At 51.3% G+C, this 20,711-nt stretch overlaps 9 protein-coding genes across 9 annotated transcripts; 4 read left to right on the top strand and 5 right to left on the bottom strand.

Annotated features, from left to right (window-relative positions):
• Positions 1-90: 90 nt before the first annotated feature.
• Positions 91-1,752, bottom strand: LDX57_004351 (uncharacterized protein; the record flags this gene model as incomplete). The annotated part of the gene is made up of 1 exon (XM_046086011.1): positions 91-1,752. The coding sequence occupies one exon, from the start codon at positions 1,750-1,752 to the stop codon at positions 91-93; it is 1,662 nt and encodes a 553-aa protein (XP_045941974.1).
• A 3,724-nt stretch (positions 1,753-5,476) lies between these two features.
• LDX57_004350 (uncharacterized protein) lies at positions 5,477-6,272 on the bottom strand. Its single transcript, XM_046086010.1, has one exon. The coding sequence runs from the start codon at positions 5,969-5,971 to the stop codon at positions 5,594-5,596; it is 378 nt and encodes a 125-aa protein (XP_045941973.1). The 5' UTR covers positions 5,972-6,272; the 3' UTR covers positions 5,477-5,593.
• A 389-nt stretch (positions 6,273-6,661) lies between these two features.
• Positions 6,662-8,389, top strand: LDX57_004349 (uncharacterized protein; the record flags this gene model as incomplete). The annotated part of the gene is made up of 1 exon (XM_046086009.1): positions 6,662-8,389. One exon carries the CDS (start codon positions 6,662-6,664, stop codon positions 8,387-8,389), a length of 1,728 nt encoding a protein of 575 aa, XP_045941972.1.
• A 1,804-nt stretch (positions 8,390-10,193) lies between these two features.
• Positions 10,194-10,934, bottom strand: YAE1 (Yae1 family protein; the record flags this gene model as incomplete). Its single annotated transcript, XM_046086008.1, has 1 exon — positions 10,194-10,934. One exon carries the CDS (start codon positions 10,932-10,934, stop codon positions 10,194-10,196), a length of 741 nt encoding a protein of 246 aa, XP_045941971.1.
• A 619-nt stretch (positions 10,935-11,553) lies between these two features.
• Positions 11,554-12,148, bottom strand: LDX57_004347 (uncharacterized protein; the record flags this gene model as incomplete). Its single annotated transcript, XM_046086007.1, has 3 exons — positions 11,554-11,626; positions 11,702-11,958; positions 12,017-12,148. 3 exons carry the CDS (start codon positions 12,146-12,148, stop codon positions 11,554-11,556), a joined length of 462 nt encoding a protein of 153 aa, XP_045941970.1.
• An 891-nt stretch (positions 12,149-13,039) lies between these two features.
• On the top strand, positions 13,040-13,864 carry LDX57_004346 (uncharacterized protein; the record flags this gene model as incomplete). The annotated part of the gene is made up of 1 exon (XM_046086006.1): positions 13,040-13,864. One exon carries the CDS (start codon positions 13,040-13,042, stop codon positions 13,862-13,864), a length of 825 nt encoding a protein of 274 aa, XP_045941969.1.
• Positions 13,865-17,149: 3,285 nt separating this feature from the next.
• On the bottom strand, positions 17,150-18,001 carry LDX57_004345 (type 1 glutamine amidotransferase; the record flags this gene model as incomplete). The annotated part of the gene is made up of 1 exon (XM_046086005.1): positions 17,150-18,001. The coding sequence occupies one exon, from the start codon at positions 17,999-18,001 to the stop codon at positions 17,150-17,152; it is 852 nt and encodes a 283-aa protein (XP_045941968.1).
• Positions 18,002-18,987: 986 nt separating this feature from the next.
• On the top strand, positions 18,988-19,509 carry LDX57_004344 (uncharacterized protein; the record flags this gene model as incomplete). The annotated part of the gene is made up of 1 exon (XM_046086004.1): positions 18,988-19,509. One exon carries the CDS (start codon positions 18,988-18,990, stop codon positions 19,507-19,509), a length of 522 nt encoding a protein of 173 aa, XP_045941967.1.
• Positions 19,510-20,241: 732 nt separating this feature from the next.
• Positions 20,242-20,644, top strand: LDX57_004343 (uncharacterized protein; the record flags this gene model as incomplete). Its single annotated transcript, XM_046086003.1, has 2 exons — positions 20,242-20,260; positions 20,364-20,644. The coding sequence occupies 2 exons, from the start codon at positions 20,242-20,244 to the stop codon at positions 20,642-20,644; spliced, it is 300 nt and encodes a 99-aa protein (XP_045941966.1).
• Between the last annotated feature and the right edge of the window lie 67 nt (positions 20,645-20,711).

The raw sequence follows: 20,711 nt of genomic DNA, 5'->3' as shown, positions 1-20,711 counted from the left end.
CAAAAGGAGATGGAGTAGGGACAAATTGCACTTTTCCCGCAACAATCAGTATGTTGTATGTATGAAATCCGAGTTGCCATATTCAACTGATCAATGTACACTCCGGCTGGCTTGGCTAGCACGACTGGCGCGGCTTGGGGTTGTCCGCGGCTCTTCCTCTTCGAGAACATCACTGAGGCGCGTCGGATGACGGTGGCGAGGGGTGACCGACTCCCATCCAGAGTCAGCACCCCATCCCGACCCGCTATAATCAACAGAGCCGCCCTGGCCATAGCTAGGGGCATACATCGCCCCTGAAGTTGGAGGCATGGTACTTGTCATGTACCCACGATCGCCGCTGTCCATTGATCCTTCGTCACTCTCCTCGGACATGGGCCGGGGGTACACGACTGGGCGACCTTGAGGGTTGCGTCGATAGGCACCGTACTCTTCTTCGCCTGGCTCACTGCTACCGACATAGGAGCGGTCGTCATTCTCGGAAGACGGACGGGCTTGGTACGCGCCTCCTTGGTCATAGTAACTGCCGCCGTAGTGCCCCGGTGCTTCTGCAGTCGTAGTCACCGGGGGACGGGAAGAGCCTGAATGCGGCACCTCGGATTCCTGGTAAGCTCTGCGCCCTTCTGTGAAAGGATCGGTTTCTGTGGGCGAGCCAGGCGTTTCGTCGTAATAATGGCCTTCTGGAGTAGTGACACCAATCTTTCCATTACCCTCACCGCCAGCATAAGAGGTTTCTCGGGTTTGGGGACGATTGGCGGGATTCTGGCGGTTTGGAAGACCTTGGATCATCGGCACTACTTGGACTCCTCCGACTAGTGTGGGTTCCCCGCTTCGAAGGGAGTTCGTTCGGTCTCGTTCCTCTTGTTCGCGGCGACCAAGCTCTTCCCACGCCCGACGCGCCTCTTCCTTGGAGATCTGAAGCTCCCGGCGCATTTCCTTGAGCAAATCTTCGGCCCGGACTTTGTCACTTTCGGCCTTTTGCGACGCCGACAATGCCTCGGCGCGAGCTTGTTGCTCCGTTCTTAGCTGCCGCTCCAAGTCAGCCTGAAGTTCCTTCGACCGCTCTTGCTCCGAGCGAGTATCGAAGAACCATCGCTGGAATTTCCGCTCGGAGGAAGCTCGCAAACGCTGCAACTCAACGACTGCGTGAAACAGGTTTGCGCCAGCAGCAGACAGGTCAGTTACTTGACGGGCCATCTGCTGGCTGACCGGATCACGTTCCAATGCTTCGTTATTCTGTTCGAGCTTTCGAATCCAGTATCCAGTAAGTCCTTCCCAGTGAGAAGACAGAGTTTCCCAGCGTTCGAATGCATGTGGAAACGCAACGCGACGCGGCTGTTGCTGCGGTTGCGAAGCACCAGGCTGGTTAGATTGAGGCGCCTGGGCTTGCGGTTTTGACAAACCTGGAGCAGACTGGATGGGCACTTGTTGTTGTGGGACTGGTGCCTGCTGGGACTGCGGTCCTGGTCCTTGGGTTTGTGTCGGTGGGTGTCGAATGGTAGATGACAGCCCGGGAGGTTGTTGGCCGGTGGGGATTGCACCACGCGGGTCTGGTTTAACTTCTGGTCCTCCGGCAGCTCTGGGAGCCGCAGCTCTCCGCTGCGAAGTCCTGTCTCCGGCAACGCCAGCACTATAAGGCGGAGCTTGCGCCTTGTCCCGTGCTTCCTGCTGTTGGCGCTCAACTTCTTCCTGCTCCCTGTCCTTGGCCTCCTGTTCAGCCCTTTTGCGAGCTTCCCGATCGCGGCGTTGTCGCATTATGTCGGTCGGGGTCCGGACACCACTCGCTGGGTGAGGATTTACAGGCACAGGGCCCTGTGCAGCCCGCGAAGCTCCATTCTGAGTCCGCCCATTTCCTCCGAACCCTGTCGATCCAGGGATACCTGCCAATTCAGACATGGAAGCATTCACTTCCTCCCAATCTGGCGTAAAAGGAACCGGCTTTCGAATGGCCTCTTCTAACGCCCAAAGAATTGCGGACGCTGTGGTCGGCGAAACACGGGTAGATCTACGGGGCCAGTACGAGCGACCGGGTTGGTGGGGATTAGTACCGAGTACTGAATAGTCGTCCTCGCCGTCGTCTTCGGTTTGCGCCTCCGAAAGTGCTGGACGTAGCCCAGCGATTCCAGCGGTATGCTGTGAAGGAGGTTGCACCAAGACGGGGATTGATTCCTCTATCCGAGCCGGGCGTCCAGAAACATCTACCGACGCAGATCGATTGTGAGATAAACGTGACGTTCGCCTCAATGAACGGGTGCTTCCTTGAGCACTTGAAGGGCGCGGTGGTACGTAACGGGAAGTAGTTGGAACAGGGTCGTAAGCAGCCTGCTGCTGGCGTTGCCGTGAGGAGGTCGTAAGCGTTGGAGGGTCGTAAACTTCGTAGGTCTCGTCAGATGCGCCGTAGGTACGGGGAGACACCGCTGAATGTGGTAATTGGGAAGACGGTGTGAATTGCGAAGACAACGTGACACCGGACGTAAACGTGCTTTGTTAACAGGGCACTTCGACGTCAGAGGGAGGCTTGGAATGAGGTGGCCGAACGCAATTCCAGCTGGCACGAGTCTGGATCAAGAAACGAGGCAAGCCGGGCTCTGAATAACGGTCAGTAATTAACCGGATGGAATGTGGGTATAAGTCGAATTTAGAAGAGACAACGGACGAAAAGAAGAAAGACCCTTTCCAGGGAGGAGACAGCGAAGGAAAAATGGGGGAAAGAAGTGCAGAAGCAGTGGCTGGTCAAATGGGGGGTGAGAGGATTGGCCGTGAGGAAATGCGATGGCTGGGAGAGACCAAGCTGGGGCACACAGATTGGGACAACGAACGTAACTAACGTACCTGAAAGCTCCCAGTCCTTTCCAGACCGCCACGAGCACTAGATTAGCTCGTAGCAGTCATTGACTGGAGCTACAGAGCTCAATGTCCGGAAATATCTTGCCAGTTGTAACACGTCTGTAGATTAGCGACCGGCCAACTGGGCAGAAAAGGCGAAGGAGGAAAGGCGAAGGGAAGAAAGAGGGAAAGCGGCGCGAGATCACGGGGCTCGGCCGATCGATCACTTTTCGATCTTTCCCCTTCTTCTTTTCGTTTCTTCTGTCCTTCGGCGCCTTCTGGCTTTGCTGCTCGGCTACCGACATGATTTGCTTTTCGTCCTTGTACGGAGTATTTTAAATTGATTTTTTACTTTCTACATTTTTTTAAATCGTGAATATACTCCGACCGTCACCGAAAGAGCTGAACAATCAGGTACATCCATACTACCGGCCTATGGCCTCATCTCTGAAATCCGATCGCCAACCCAACAATGCATCTATGCAGCATTGAAACGATCGGGCAAGGACACGAAGCATCGCGAATACAAGTGGTGGTTCTGGATCTGTCCGCAGGTACTAACTACCGATCGCCGAGGAATCCTGCCCATTGATGCGCTGGCATCCCCTGGAAAGGAATTTGGGCCGCAGCCAATTCATATGCCCGGTCTCCCGTTAATAATAGATAGTCTGCGTTGACGCAGAACCGGCCTGGGATGTCAGTTTGGTCTCATTGTCCATATTTTCCGAGGCCTGTTAAAAAAGATCCAGTCTATCTCAACGCACGGTTAACCTTGTGCCCCTGAACAACTTATTTTCTCGGTTTTTGGAACGAACGGCGAACCATTGGGCCTACCCCACAGGCCTTCGATCTGGCTCGCCCCATGGCGCACTGACTTGGCCCATCCGCGGATTGGTTTTAATTATCCCCAGTACATCATTGGAAGCTCTCTACGGAGTAAGTCGAGTCTTTTCCATGGTCGCACAACCGCTTGATGTCGATGATCATAAACGCAGATGTGCGGAGCTCGACTCATGTCGTCCTTGCTCATCAAAGTGCATGGTCAATTTCGTATTATTCAACTGAAAGGGAACGAGGGCGAGCGGCCCGCTCGCCGGACTCGACAATCCCGTTTGGTTTGTAGGTACACCTCGAGCAACATTCGTCGTGCAATTAAACGAAATAAGGTCGAGAACGAAGGCGCATAACAAGAAAACGCTGAGAACCCGTAACAGCAAGGGAGACCGTCGACTCGGGAATAAACTGAGTTCTGGGAAACGCATCCAACCGTTCCGGTTTCAAACACATCGAAATTCCTTGCAGCGTGTCTCAAGTCATCCGTCCAGGTACCTGGCCGGCCTTTTCTGACCAGTCGTTTGATTAACACTGTCATACTATCAACGAATCTGATCCATCCTTCTACAGATATGATTATGGGCAGCGTGCACTACACCTCACGACTACCGCGAATTGCTGGCCTCGTATGGGTTCCGAACCGAAGCTTAAACACTTTGTGCGTCAAAGATATCTCTACCGCTTGGTAATGTCCCTGGGAAGCGATCTTGCAGTCTGAAGAATGTGACGGGCTTCCCATCTGGTATCGCCTTGCAGAACCTACCCGTGCGTCCGGAGACAAAAGCCGGATGGGACCCCCGGTGGAAGTAGGTTTGGCCGTGGACTCGATGCATCATGTGCTTCTCAAGTAGGATTACCAGAAGTCGGTTCTGGGAACAGACGGCATATTGAGTCTGCACATATATTTGATCGACATGCGCACATAAACGGCCACCTCCATCTAGCTTATATATAATGCTTCGGTACACAGTCATAGTCCAAATTTGATAACCCCCAGAACCAGTCGGGATAACTTATCAAGCTCTGCAGCACTGACTGCAGTATTGGAATGTGGGCCATGCGAGGTCTTTGCTTCCTCGGAGGTCTGGACAATCATCATCTACGTCCTCTACGGCGCTCGTTGACTGACGAAAATCGACGCACTGCACTATTACCAAAGTCCACTGCTAACAATATACTGCTGCTCTCAGGAGTTACTTAGTAAAAACGGTATTCAATTCGACGTATCATCTGGGGCAGGGGCGTCTAGCTTAATCCAGGCAAACGAAATGCCATGACCTCGGAGAATACGAGGTCTGCACAGGGAAATCATCGCGTTTAATTCACATCCCCACAATTGGATTGTAGGCGTAAGTGGTTAATTCGAATCTACGGCCTAGGATAGGAAGGTCATCAAACAAGATTTTGCCGGCACCTTTCTTTTGACTCTTTGCAAGGAAAGGTCTTCTGTAACCGCGCAATTCGATTGCCGAACAGCGGCATTAAATACGAAAGCAAATACTAGTACACTTTATTGCCAACCAAAAAGCATAACCTCCTGTGAGCTTGGTTAACAAGAGTGGAAGGTGGGCCCAGGAAAGCTAACCCGACTCCTCGGATGAAGCGGTCAAAACTTTGCAAGGACCATCAGAGATTTTATTGAAAAGCGAGGTGAGGGTAGGGAATTCCATTCTGCTCTGGATTGCAACCATAGAGTCCTGGCAACCAGGTCGCGATTCTGGAATGCGGGTCTAACCGGTAATACATGTGTTACTCCTGCAGGCTGATGCAGTACGAGCCAGGGCCGCTTTAATGACCAGCAGGAAAGCTATAACGATAGACAGGGACGAGGAAGGTCCTATTCAATGGTAGGGTTACACTGGCAGTGACGCTGTGGCTTTTTGGAGGCGCTGGTCGCCCCCTCCTCCGTATACCGTTGGTGGCTTTGGGGGAAGTTTTAACGGAGATATAGGACCAGTCTCGAAGGGACGATGATCGACATGATCGGCCGCCATCGCAACCCAGCGGAAACTTTCCAGTTTCCAGTATTGGTGAATGATTCTAGGAAGCATTCGCGCAGACTTTTCCGCGTCCTACCTTGGCAGCCGCTTTGTAGAGGATCGATATCCCAGAATGAGTAACTGATCACCACAACGCAAATACCAAGACCTTTCATAAGCCTTGTGAATGTTTTCAAAGATTGATCATCTATTATTGTATGGATTTTGCCACACTCACAGACCAATTCTAATTTTAAAGTCAGTGCCTTCAAGATCAAGTCCGTTCGACGACGCATGAACAATATATTTAGGTATTCGACATTCACCAGTTTCATGAAAAGTTTAATCAGAGGATCCCATTTTCCAGTGAATGCCCCTACTGGCGGACAAAGCTTCTAGCCCAGCCCTTCTAGGGAGGAGCTCTCAGCTCTTGCAGCAGGACGGAGACGGTTGACATCGGCGATCAACAACTTCAATGTTTATTCTCTTCCACAACCAGATAGACGCGCCAAAGGGCTGCTGTCGCGTGCGCGACCAGTGCTAGCCTTTTATTATGTACTGGTCGATCTGAGCACCCCGCGTTGTGCTTAGCTGGCGGATCGGGTTCCGGAGCCCCTTGCTCCAGTCTTCATGCCCTGTGCACCTTACATAGCCATCCCTACGGAAGGGGAGGATGTAAGGTCTGATAGCTCATTGGTGTCTGTGCTCTCGGACGCCTGAGCTTTGTTTACACCCACTGTACATTGGCATGCGTCGGCTGTCCTCCGCGGCCTAGCCACCGATCCACTGGGTCAGCCCCAGTTCCTAGCTACAGAGGTATCAATGTTTTTAGGGCCGAGTATGTATAAACATATCCCCTTCACCCTTGTCATTCCTCCCAACCCACTCAATCCTGTCTCTCTTTATTTCCATCTGCCAAAACTTCATGTTTCTCATATATCTCACTCTTTTGGTGAACGTTTTGCGTCCCTAGAAAAAATACAACCAAGTGCCCAGGGCATTATTAGCAGCTAGAACCTCAGCCCATGGCTACCGGATACCAATTCTCCCCTAGCGAGTTGAACGCTTTCCATAAAGGACGAAACAGGTCACAAACAACTGTTTGCTTCCCGCCCCCATCGCATCCTCCGAAGCGAGCATCTTCGTACTATCCCTCCAAGGGTCCCGAAATACTCGACGAGTCGAATCCAGACCCGTTCTATCTTGAGCACTCACTCGACGACGACGCCTCTTGGGGCTCTCTACGGCGCGGAATACGCGATGTTAGATTTAGTGAAGAGGCAAATCAGTATTTCATGTTATCCACCTTGAATCCCGGCAAAGAGCTTCCCATCTCTACGAACCTTCGCGGAGACACTACTAGATCTCGGACTAATATCAACCGATCCACGCTGTCAGTCGTCGAGCTGGAGCACCAATTAGGCCTTCAGCAGGTTACAGGACAACCTCGCGGGCCGAAGCCTTTTCACCATAGCCACGGCTCATTCAGCTCTGACCATACGGACGCTACACCTGACCTGACTCCAAGCAGCTCTTTTTCTTCCAACTACTCAGGTCATCTTCACCCAGACACTGTTGACAAGTTAACGGAACAACTGTCCCAGACCAACCTCAGGGCGGGCGTCAACCCCCACAATCAGGTTTACTCGTCCACACCATTGAATGGTTCCCGGACTGCTTTGCTCTCCCGGCCATCAACTCCACCCCGAGACCCTCAGCAAAGAGCAGCGATAACGAACGATTCATCGGACACTCTGGTCATGCCTCGGGGAGACAGTTTCGACTCTCCTTCATACAGTGGGAAACCATTGCCCTCCCTTCCCAACAGTGCACGCAATTCGAATGTACCAACAGGCAGACGGGGCACCAACCCTGGAAGCCGCCCCCCCATTGAACCTTCTATGATCTCCCCTCCTTGTCTGATCAATCCGGTTACCCTCGAGCCACATACGTCTCACTTCGACCAAGCACTATTCATTCCAGCGAATGACTTTCCCAGCCCCGTTCCCAGTCCAGGGCCCACAACAACATCGTTTGAAAGGCCAGACCGACCCGTAACGAGTTTATCTACCTCTGGTAGAGACCGACCTTCGACTTCCGTTTCCGAAATGTACCCTGAACAGTCAGTATGGGAGTCCGACTCTGATACCGAAGACGCAGACACCAAGTCGAAAAATCCGATCGACACTTTGAAGAAAGTTCGCAGTCGTGTCCATCTACGAGTTGCCAAATCGGCGCCCAAGCTTCAAAATGCTCCCCCGTCAAATCACCCGCAGCCTTTGGAGAAGTTCCCCTCGATGCCCGAGCCTCCTCCGACACACCACACCCCTTCATCCATGAGGACGATGGTGCAAGCCTGCTCGAGCAAAGACATTTTTCGTCCGACTGCCCAGCAAACGCTGCGTCTCGTTGCCCCTTCTACCACATCCCTCGTACGACCACGAACCCCTCGATCCCGCGCTAACAGTCGCGGTACCAACAACAACCAGCCTCGGAACTATGACATTGATAGATCAACTGCTGCAGCGATCCAGGCCAAATCCAGACGGCGACAGAGGTCTGATTCTCCAGAGGACTCCCTCTGTGCCGAGCGGGAAAAGGTCTGCACTTACTGCCGCGAAGACCGACCCGACAAAGCCATGCACAGCTTGACTTTGGCCCGTCCCCCACTCTATAAACGAGTTTGGGAATCACTGCGAGTGCTTGGCTGCCACGGAGATATCTCACCTCCCCGACCTGGTAAATCAATATAGTGACTGCGTCTCTTTCAACTCTCGTTTCCATTTCGTCCGATAACCGCCCATAATTGGAGTTCTACGGTTCACTCTCTTTGGTTCTTAAGCTCGGCGCACTTCTGACAACAAAAGCTACGGTCACTTGTCCAACATGATATTAATGATTTCCTTTGTCCTCTCGCAATAATGCCTTACTGTGATCAACGATCCCACAATCGGGTGATGAAAATCCATAACGCCATGACTTGAATTTCCTTCTCTTATTCTTCCTCTTGGGTCCGCTCTCTCCATGATTTATGAGCCCACCATTCTGCTGGGAAATAATGCCCACTCTCACAAACTTCGTCAATGATGCTATGCAACCAATGCTGCTATGAAATGAACTGATTGATGTCCTATGACAAGGCACTTTCTGGAGTTTCTCATTTTGAGCTCTTCGCTCTGTTCTCTCTTTGAACCATGATTGAATTTATCTGATTTGGCTTTTCTAAAATGGAGTTTCTCTCTTGCTTTGGGTCTATCGGGCTTCTTTGTACCCGACCCTATCACTCTTTGATAAACTGTCTCTTGATTCCCTGGTTTTTCTTTTCCATCCAACTATACACGTGTCAACGGCTGTCTATCCTTCATCCTCGCTAATCCTCACTCTCCTTTTGATGTTTGTCTCTGCTACAGATTCCTCGAAATTCACGGGACTAGTATATTCTACTGAGATCCCAACAATCTCTCAAGACTTGAGTCAATACCACAAATATCACATTACAGTAGAACTTCCAACATAATAATCATGTAAATCAAACCATCGGCCAGCACCAAACGCATATTGCCAGGTGTTTGTGTATTCCTTTCCTTCCAACCCCCTTGATTCAGGTATTCTCCGAAGGACCCCGGAATGCAGTTCCCATATTTCCTCCTCTGTCCCTTCAGGGCCGGAATCTAGACGCGAACCTTTTTTTGCAAACCCCTAGAAGGATCCGTTGTCCCGTACGACGAAGCTAGGTATTCTAGGATATCACGGCTTTACTTTGGCTAATGGACGGCAATTAATTATGTTGATAAAAACCCTTGTCTTAGGTGGGTTTTTGGCTTGGCTCCCTGTGCTCGATTGATCTTCGTTGCATGATGTCAAGGTTTTGAGGTCTGGTACTTTTGTTGGTTGTGTGAAATGATGGGTTTTGGCTATGCTTTCTATGTTAATATCTATAGCTATCTTGTTGGTCTTTGTCGTAGAATTTGTGATTTAAACAATCACTCTCGGTCAAATTAAAGTCAGCCACTCATGCGCAAACCGTCGTAGCAGTCAGTATCAGCAGCAGTAGCTAACGCCAATACTAATCTTCACATCCGCAGACCAGGGCCTCGGCTTCACCAGCGTCAAAAATTCCCGCCCTGATCCACCGGTTCCTTGCAGGTTGCTTCTAGCCACCGGTCGATCGAGACCAGGTCTGCAAGGCACGGGTATAGAACCGCGGGTCTCCCGGCGCAAAAAGCGAGACCTGCATCCCTATGCAGGTCTTAATCCCCGGGTGAGACCTTCCGACCAACTCCAGCCAGTCAACCCGCAGGTGAATTTCTGTAGGGGGATTACTCGGTGGTGGTGGGAAAGTGGAAACCGGGTGTTGGTAACATCGTCAAACCCCGGGTCGCAGTCCCCGGGGCCTGAAACGAAGCTTGATTTCCATGACCGCATAGGTAGCTTGCGGTGAGACCAGGACGACCGACAGGGGGAAACTGGGCCCCGGGGAAGACCCATAAGGTAGAGAGCAGAGTACGGCAGAGCAGCGTAGTGAGAAGAGGGAGCGGAAAGACGAGAAAATCCCAATCAACTCAGACTACCCGCCACCTCCGCTCCCTCATCCTGACCCTGGGCCTGGGCCTGGCTCTCACTGCCCTCCTCCTCCTTCATCTGCAAAACATCCATATTCTCCTCCCAATGCGCAACGTGAACTCTATTCTCCCACTTCGAAACAACCCCATCGCCCTTCCCCGCCAGCTGCGTCTCCGGACTCGGTTTCCCCTCCCCATCCTCGCCACCTTCCTCCAGAGTCCCGAACACGCCTTGCACATTCAACGCCTTCACGGCGCTCTGATACAGTTTCAGAACCTCTTCGCGTCTCGCGCGTCTCGCCTCCTCGTCGAGTTCTTTGCCACCCTGGCCCTCCTCGCCTTTCTTCCGGGTCCCTGCCGCCGTAGCTCCGGCCCCAGTCCTCCCCGGCAATTTCTTCACCACCGCCGAAGCAGCCCGGCTCTCGTATCCCCGCAACACACCCTCCAGGATCCCGATGACCGTCCCCGCACGCATACCCAGCTGCGCACCGACAGGGAACCCAGCATCGAAGCCCTCCTGGACGTGTTCGCCCTTGGAGGTCGAGATGCCGTCGCGATAGCCGGCTGTGACGTGTTGGCGACGGAGGAAGGGCAGTTCGGAGGGCTCGACGGACGATAGGGACTTGTCGGTCGGTGCGGGTTCATGTTCAGGGATGCGAGAGGGTTCGTGCGGTGGTGAGGAGCCGAAGATGTCGTCGAGGGAGTTGTCGATCGTTGGGCCGCTTGGTGAGGTCATTGTCGGTGGGGAGTGCGGTGCGCGGGGTAGTTGGGTTCTGACTCTTTGTTTTTTTATCGTCGGGTGTAGGAAGATTGGTCGGTGGAGGTAATTGAGTAGGTGGTTCTTTGTAGGTTGGATTGAGGATGGGATTGTTGGGTTTCGTAGCGTAGGTGGTCGAGATGAGGGGTGGTTGATTTGTAAAGGGAAAAAAAATGGGAGGGCGGAATCGAAATTATTTTGGGCGGATCTGGCCCGCTTCTCGATTGAACAGACTACTCCGTAGCACTCTATAGCACAGTCGACATTCTGGTATGGAGATCAGTTAGGAGATTGTTTTTGGACTGATAATTGAGATTTAAGTTAACAGTTGAGAAGGTTTTTGTTCAGAAAGATGCCACTCCTAGGTCCAACGTAAAGTTTTAGAGAGCGATATATAATTGAGCTTGATAGCCACCTAAGATCTCTAACTCTGCCTCTACACAAGTATAATCTCCCAGGTATTCATAGCTCAATCGTAAAAGTTGATGCAAGCGATCTACTTAAACAAATTCATATATACATCAAGCGCCGTCACAGAGCCTTTGCACTCTCTATAAAAGTACGGTCGCCTCCGAACTGTACAACTAGTGCAACATCATCATGCGACCTCATTCTTTTCTCGATTTTTCCGACCGCAACAGGAAATCGCAAGTGCAATAGCAGAAAGGATCCTAAACAGTGCCATGTCAGTATTCATCCCCGAAACAGGCCCAAACCAGTACAAAGCAAGAGAACCGGGGACATACCCATCAATAACACTCAACGCAAGTGTCGCAGCCCAAAGACCATCCTTCCCATGATAATACCGCTTTCTGTAGCAATGGTTGTGCTGATCTCCCTGGCAGTACACAAAATGATGCGTAGTGCCCATGACTATGACGGTAATGACCCAGAAAGTCAGAGTGAAGGCATTAGATGCAACGGAAACCCAAAGCTTGAACAACGTCTTTGCGATGAAGGAGGTGGTGATGATGTAGATTGCTGCGAGAATGGTCGCGATGGCCTGGTTGTTCTGTGTGAGTTGAAGTTTGGGAGTTGGGGTTCAGCATTGACAAACTGACCGTGAATAAAGCCAGGCCAAACCCGCTTGATGACTCTTCCGATAATCTAGCTGCTGAACAGCCTAGAATCACCAAAGCAATCACGGATTGGATGCCATGTATGCAAGATGGCAAGACGCTCATGTTGATCATGCTTGGTAGGAGAAATAGATTGAAGACCTGTTGTTGTCTGCGTGCTTAGAAACGCAGAAAAGACGATCTGGCGCCGACATCCTATCCTTTTTATAGGATTGACCGTTGTATCTGGTATTTATTCTTGTTTCTGCAGCGTTGCGATGATCTTCGCGATATAGAACTCTGCCTTCCGTCCCCACAGCGATCCGATATATGGAGTGGGCACGGATCTAGTCGAGCTTAGCCGATTGGCTTGGATCATGGCTGCCTATGCACTACACAGCGGTTCCCCTACAATGCTACCATATTAGCATATAGAAATATAAAAAAAGAAGTAGAGTACTGCTGCGCCTACTTACTTCCCCAGCTCTTCTCTCAAATTTGCATATTTGGCGAACCCTTGGCTATTTGTTTTCCCGGTTCTCATTTTTAAGCGAAGGTCCGAGTTAAGCGGTGCATAATGGGTCTCGACCAGATCACTAGGCAAGAGCTGTGTGTACTAGGCCACCAGATACTGAAAGCGATACGTCATATTTTGAAATGATGGCAGAATGTAGAAGTTCAGATGGACTGCTCGTGCCCGTGTCCCGTGCCTGGGACTTGCCTATTCGAGTTAGGCATCTCAGGGGAATTTCCTTTGTGCCATCAACCCCTCAAAAATTCTCTCAGGTCAAACATCGGAATCATCAGATAACAGCGACTGTATTCAGAGATTTAGCTCAATAGATTTGAACGATCGAGGTATCCCGAGTGGAAATTCCGCTGGAGGGATTTGGTGGATCATGCGATCCTGCCTCCTCATTTGGCCCCCGTCGGACTAACCCGGGTCATCTTTGAGAAATACCATAAAAGCTACCCTTCACTACATCCAAATTCTTGCAACAATCTAATCGTTCATCTCCAACAGCAATGGCTGCACGATCCCGATCCCGTTTGCTGCTTGCATTGGCGTTACCTCCAGTGGTCGTGGCCTACGGGACACACCGCTATCTCACTGTTCTGGAGACCAAGTACCCGGCCAGACCTCCCAAATCATCGGGCAGCGTTGCTTTGGGCATTCCCGACAATTCATCAACTCAACATTGTGCTTATGTTGATATCTATTCGGCTCGGGTGCCTCTTCGTGCCCTACAGGCTCACTCGAAGCGACTTGGCCTCAACGAGAACCCCAAAACAAACGCAGAGCTCTCTACGGCATGGGCGCAAGCACTGCTCGGGACTCGAGTGTTTCGCGCCGAATCCGCAATCATTGGTCTCTTCACCAAACGCCGCTTTGACCCTGGCGACATGGGTGATACGCCGGGTGAATTCTCCCCTGATCCTCAAACTGGAGCTCCGCGCGAGATCGTGAATGGAGCATTAGTGGTCGAGCGACCGCCATCCAATGGCGAGCCGTATGGCTTGCTGGTTTCCTGGAAAATTCCCGACGACGCGCGCAAGTTCTTCGAAAAGATTTCTCTTTGGGGCTATCCGTGGCGTTTGATGTCAGGAGGTCGCCATGAGATGAGTGTCTCGGAACCGTTTGAAGGCGAAGGGGAAGAGAGGGCCCTTGGACCCTTCGTTGAAGTTCGCTTTGCCTCTGCACATGACTACGAGACATTCCCATCAGAAGGCGGTCTTGAAAGCCAGAAGGAGCTTCCGAAATGGTCGGGAAGGTTGCATCGTGGCTATGCTCGATTTTTGTTGGATGTCGCGGTCCGAGAACTAGAGCGAGAGAACACCTCGTCGAACTAGGCTTCGCTACAAGCTTTAATGACAGGTTACATATGATATAGGCCGTTTGAATTCCATTTGAACGGGACTCTGTGGATTCTCATCTTCGCTCATCAACTTGTTTGCGTGACAATCATCCTTTTACCGCTTCACTGTGCGCCCCAGGTGGTTTGAGCAATCTTGGTCTGGGTCCTTCCCCAAATTTTCCTAACGTGAAGCCTGCCATGGCACTGTTCACTTCAAATGTTAATATACGAATTTAGCATATGGGATCAATGGATTTTCCTGGTCATGATTCACACCTATCCTGACATTCATACTTATATGATGAAAATAGGTAACGCCACCCGTGATTGAGACATACAGAGGCCAAATGTGAATGATTTAGGCGTCAAAGAAGTGACATATCTGAATTCTTCCCTACAAAAGGTGATCTGATTTGTAGGCCGGCGAATCTTGTTGGCAATCATTCTCTTCCATCTTGAATAATCCAGTGACTGATCCGCCCCCTGGATCCTTATTTAGACGGCTTCCCCCCCCTCCGAAATCCTTCATCTTCTTTCAACCATCTCTCAGCGCCTTCAAGCTTCAGAGAATCCATATACTCCTTCGCTCTTTCATATATATCTTCCTCAATCAAGGTGAGTAGTCTCCCCATGATATCTTTTATGATTGTCTAACCTCCTGGATAGACCTTTCGGGATTTACTGTATATCCTCGCTCATTTTTCCTTAGAAGGCATATACAAAGCCCCTCGTTTCAAACCTTGGGTGATTGTATACCAACAAGCCAAAGTCGCATACAGGCGACAGCGAGCGAAGGAAACACTCAAGCACTGGGGTCTCGTCGCCATTATGCAACCCTTTCAGTGCTAGAGCGAACTCTTATCGAGCAGATATACGCCATTGAAGATGAGTCACCCTAGTGCCGACATGTATCACTTTCTACTGCGCAAAGACCCGCGTTCCTTAGGACGCTGGTTGGCAGCGCGCAAAATCCGTCAAGATCCCTGGGTCTCTCGTGCCTTGTGCGCAGTCACGCGCACTTGCTGCGCAAAGGGCCACTTCTAAACACAGCACTCATCGGCGCGCATAAGAGACACGGACCTAATCATGACCTCACCAGACTTCCTCCCGAAATGGGAGAAAGAGATCGAATCTTGCTTCGATTCGGTGACGGACTGGAGATGCAGATCCTGTGGGCGACATTTGGCGACTCATCAATGGAAAGCTGTGAAAACCCAGTGTTTATTGGGGCGTCCTGAGAGGGCTTTCAGGGACTGGTCCGGCGAAGAAACCTAGACGACCTCTATCGGCGTGGCGCTGCGCAGCTTAGGGCATACGGCCCACGCAGTCGACGATAATCTCGGATGAACAAGGGGAGGGGGAGCGTGTTCCCCGTGGCCGGCCCTTTCCGCAACAACATCTTCCCTGCTAAAAGGGCTGCCTCTCCATGGCTCACGGGGCACAGATCTCCAGGCCGCACCTGAGTTCGTGGGGGTAGCTAACCGTCGGAGCCCGTGTTTTAAAGCCATACATGAGCTATATTCAGACAATATAGCACAGAAAAGAACGGATGGCAAAAGAGATGACGAAACTGGTACATCTCTTTGGCCAACAATTCGCAAGTCTTTGGATAAGAGATAGCATTTACCTCAACGACCAGTTCCAATTATGGTCTCAATTAGCCGGCTCGATCATCCAAGACTGACAATACAAATCACGATGGAGCCGCCCCTAGAAGCTTCTAATTGGATGACGGGGCTAATCTACGAACAAATCTATGCCGTGGTCTGCTGAGACTTGTCAGGGTCCATTACGTTAGAGAAAAAGCGGCAACCGATCATACGATTGTTGGACATCTACCCTACGGTTTCTGCCTTTCGAAACCCTTACCTTGAGTTCATCTGCAAGGCCTGAGCCGACATCCTGGTGCTCACGGCCATGTGAGATCCTCCTAGTCTATCGCCGCAGACATTGACCTTTCTAAATGGCTACGAAGACTAGATGTGGGGACGATATCTCCTGGTGCGAACCAAGCGCATGAAGGCATCACCAATGCAGGAACGCTTCGAATTATGGATAAATATGGCTGGATACCGAAGTAGTCCACCTGAGACGAAACTCATACAAGCCTTAGAGTAAGTCGGTAACTGCACATCAGGTCGCAACTATCCAAAGCAGTCGGGCTGTTTGAAATGGTTTCCTCATGGGCAAGTATCCCGGGGATACGACTCATAAGACTGTTTCATGCCGTGGACGCATTTGTTTGATCAAGGAACCCAACGAATACGCAATCCAACTCCAACTTGACATAGGCAATGAATACAATTGGGGATGATCGTCACCGTGACGACATCTTCTGTTAAAAGACAGGCATACCGCGTCACTCACGGTCTCTCTCCTTTCATTCTATTGATCTGCGCTCTACAAGGAGGCGGAGGGGTCCGAGGACCGGATGAGCAATGCAGACGTCCCGGCCAATTACCTCCTATCCCTGGCTAATTAATAACCCTCCTTTGGGAGGAGCCCCGATTAACATGAAGCTCTGGGTAGGGCTATGCGAACTCAAATAACGGACGTTGCCGAGGCGGAGCTGGAGGTGCTAGAGCGAGTGCCGACTACACCGAATGTCCCGGTGACGCAAACGTCTCTACAGGTCGATAGGGCTTAACTCACATACGGATCGGCCACGCTCGTCTGCACAATGTTGATTGTTATGCCGCGAGAATTTACAAAGACCGGAGAGCTTTGGTCCACCTGTGAGCTCAAGAAGCCCGCCGAAGAGCCCTCTAGTAAGCAAGACCAGGACAAACAGGACTTGGGCAAGCAAAACCTTGAGCTCGAATCCTAGTCAAAGCAAGGACGCTGCCGACGAATACAGAATCTAATAAATAAATCTCGCCTACGACTCGCCCAAATTGAAAATGATAGCCAAGGTTTTCAGGGAGGAAGCCATGTTCGACCCGATGGCTGTGCAACCAGAGGCTTTCATGACACGCAGTGGAAAGCCAGGTGGATTCTCCAGCAACACCTCTTAACCGTGAACCCGTTTGAAATTTCCGACCCACGTTCGTCTTCACTTACTATGATCATTACACCCCCTGGACTGAAAGAGCAGAAGGTTCTCTATGTATGCATCTTATACGCAGCGATCTGCTCCGCGAGGAAATTGCAAAGGGAGAGGAAGAGATCAAGCAAAAGACTTTTGCCTCCGGAATTGGCTTGTCCATCATACTATGCGTGATGAATTCTCAGGAAGTTATCGATTTCATATGGTCGAACAGCATTAATCTCATCAAATCGTCTATTCATCCTCGTCATACACAAACGACCGCAATACAGCCTTAGCAACCTCGACACCGTCGTGCTCCAGATGCGCCGTCTCGGCCGCCCGATCCGCATGTTCGAGGTCCTTAATCCCGCCGCCATCCACTCTGATCTGAATCTGTCGCTTCACCATGTCCTCATCAAACGCCAGATGTGCTTGGGTAGTGAAGAGCCGATTCGGTATGTACAGGCCTTGAACAGGTGTATGGTCGCTGCGCCCCCAGCACGCAATTTCGGTGTCCGGGTGCAACATGTCGGGTCCTGCGGACGCGGCCGTGGGCGGTGAGGTGACCTGGTCTTGGTGCATCTGGTGCAGATGAATGTGGTCCTCCTTCGTACGGAAGAGCTGCTGGCCGACGGGCGTGAGCTCAATGCGACAGTGGCCGAGTTCCCAGTCTTGCGTAGGCGCGGGCCCGACAGTGCCGCCAAGAAGGCGGGAGAGGAGCTGGTGGCCGAAGCAGACGCCAAGAAAGTGGAAGTCGGGCCGTTTGGTCCAGAGGGCCTTGAGGAGCTCTAGTAGCTGAAGGATCCATTCGTTGTTCGCGTGCGCATCGTACACGCTGCCGGTGATGAGCAGGCCGTCAAAACGTTCGAACTCTTGCACCTCGGGCATCCGTCCGCCTTGTTCGGTAACGACGAAGACTTGGTCTGTCTCGACGCCTAGAGGCGGGTGATGGGCACGTCCGGCTTTGCTAAAGTGTTCGTGTACAATGCGACCAAATGAACCGCGCACCGAGTATGTATCGGGGTGAGGTATGTCGGTCTCAAGGACCATGAGGCGTACGACAGTCGCCGAGGGCGTGGGTTTGTAGGTATTATCCATATCCATATCTGCTTGCTTGGAAGATATTCACTGACTTGTGCTGAGGGGGTCAGACATCGAGGAGGATGTGGGCTTTAAAGAAATGCGACAGGGCGGAAGACCTACGTCATTATCTTTGCCCGCGAACGCCAAGCGACTTGGCGCTGTCTCCGGCAAGGCATAAGGCAGCGATCTCGGCATATTCAGGAACCGGCCCACTCATTCCTGGTCTTGACGTCAGTCTACAGCCTTTGTGGGCTTCTAGGAGGGGCTTTTCGAACACCCGACCACGAACTCGGACATCATTTCCGAAAAGAAGAATACATACTGCCTCTGATCGACAGGTTCCATCGGGTTATCTAGTACCATTAGCAAGTGATATTGGTAACGACCTCTCTCGCAATGATATCATTGGGAGTCGAAAATCGCAAAGCAACCTTCGTCCGAAGGTCTCTTTTACGAGAAAAAGATACAACCATGTCGTCCCGACTCAGAGAACCGGATCGAAGACCAAATATGATACACAACTCGGCTATCTAGAAATATCCGGACCGTCAGGCGATTCTTAGAACGAAATTCGACATGATTGCAACACAAAAAAAAGCGAGCGCAGATAGCCGCTCAGTTCAAAAGCCCCCGCTCAGCAGTTGCAATTCTCATAACAGCTTATGCAGCTGGAGGCCTCGGCCTCAATCTACACGCACTGCCTTGGTCTCTTGAATGAAGGATTGCTCTTATCAATTCTATATCGTTCGCGCCCCATAAGTGCAGCGGAGATCAATGCCAACTCATCCACGGCATAGAACCGACGTGCTTGGAGATGATAAGAGCACATGAATGTGGCTGCGGCAGCGGGCATGACTTTGAGGATGCACGATTGGCGAGCTCTAACGGCGCCATGGATCATTTGCAGATGGAAAATCGGGCCCGCATGTAATACGGAGTAGAGCCACGGTGGGCCGCACCTTTTTCCCACCGACGTGATTGAATTTTGATCGGGTGGATTGAATGTGATGGTGGCACTGGGCATGACTATGAGAATACAGGGTTGGCGAACTCTAATGGCACTACCCCTGTTTTCGCGCAATATCATTCGAATCGGCATTGAACGTCTTTCTGGCACTTTGTCAACCCGTGGGCTAATTGCGGCAAATATACCCTCCACCGAAGAACAAAACCCCAACTTGAAAGGCCAAGCGGAAGAGAAGACAGCAGCAGGTGGTCGCCGTAGGGACAAGCTTGTGCCAGATCTGGTCATCGCGGACATCAAGAGTTCAAAGCGATCACTCGGAAGAATCCAAAGTCGTGCAGAAAGAACAGATTCACCGATTCCCTTATCACCATCCTTTCCACTTCTCTTTCATTTTCCTTCCCCTTTCCTACACCCATCTCGCATTACATTTCCCTATTGTATTCTACGTCCTCACATCCTTCTTACACCGCTCTCACGATCCCCCTTATCGCCCCTTTATGAGCTCACCTCCTTGGAACCGGCTGGCTCGATCTCACTATCGAAGGCAATTGCGGCTCCCTGAAGAGGAGAGACAACCTATAAGGAGCCTGCTGAACCCATCGACGACGTCTCTCCTAGAGAGCCTGTCACTGAACCTAAGGGGTGGCAATTAGACGGCTCACTGCTATATTTTCCTTGGCCAGCAGGCTCCTTTGGGGATTTCATCAAGGCCTGGGACGAGAGTGATCGAGCGGCTGGTCGCAGAACAGCTCGCCCAACCCCTGAGCAAACAGTTTACGAACCTTTGCCGTCCTTATGTTAACAATGAGTGTCGAAAGCGATTACATGGTCTTCTATGACTGAAACCCCGTACACTCTGTTTAAGAACAGTGATATTATCCTTGCTGAGATATATGACCTAAGAAGTGCAATTGAACGACCGACAAGTACAGCAAGCCTTGAAGTTTATAATTTAAGTCTTGCTGTTTTAGAATCAACGGCGCTATTAAGGCAGAGGACAAGGAAGAGCCAAGATCACAAGCCTGCACCGCCCAGGCCCCGCCATCAGAACCCGTGGTAAACCCGTCGACCCCGTCCAGTCGACACCTCCCAAGACCAAAAAGGTGGTTAGTTTGGCCTTTCTGCCCCTCCGGTCCTTGCTGCTGACGATTGAGCTTTAGACCTCTCCCGCCAATTCCACCCTGTGGACTCCCGTAAACTCCCGAAATGCGAATGCGCCCGTGAGCGGGTTTTTGGTGAGTACATGTCGCCCATTGTCGTGTCCGGTCGTAATAACGATTTTCCTTTGCAGGCCATGCCTGTTACTCCTACTGGTAAGTGTGGATGTTGGATGGGGCGTGAACAGCGAGATGCAACGGGCTTTATGAAGGGAAGACGCAGTGGCAATCGGTCATGATACTAATATCCGCTCTGCAGGTTCCATTCCCAAGCGTGAACAGTCCGTCGATTTAGCCTCACTGAAGCAACTGCGCGCGGATCTGAAGCTCGCTACTTCCAGCCTGGTTGCAGCGAACAAGGTCCTGGACCGCTTGAGCCCCATAAATGGGTTCAGGAATGCCATCTTGGAGGTCCCAGCATATCAAGGCTACATAACACGCCCTTTGCATGCCTATTCTGATGCAAGGGTTCGGTATGAAACTGTCCAGATCATCAACGTTCTCCGTTTTGACGGCATTGGTTGTTATCTATTGCTTTAGTGGTAACACTGCTTCAACCGATGAACTCATGTATCGACATCTCGCGCTTCTCCCAGTTTGACTTTCT

The sequence above is a fragment of the Aspergillus melleus genome (assembly GCF_016097325.1).
Source record: "Aspergillus melleus strain CBS 546.65 chromosome Unknown contig2, whole genome shotgun sequence".
Taxonomy (NCBI): domain Eukaryota; kingdom Fungi; phylum Ascomycota; class Eurotiomycetes; order Eurotiales; family Aspergillaceae; genus Aspergillus; species Aspergillus melleus.
This window is presented reverse-complemented; position numbering and strand designations above follow the sequence as displayed.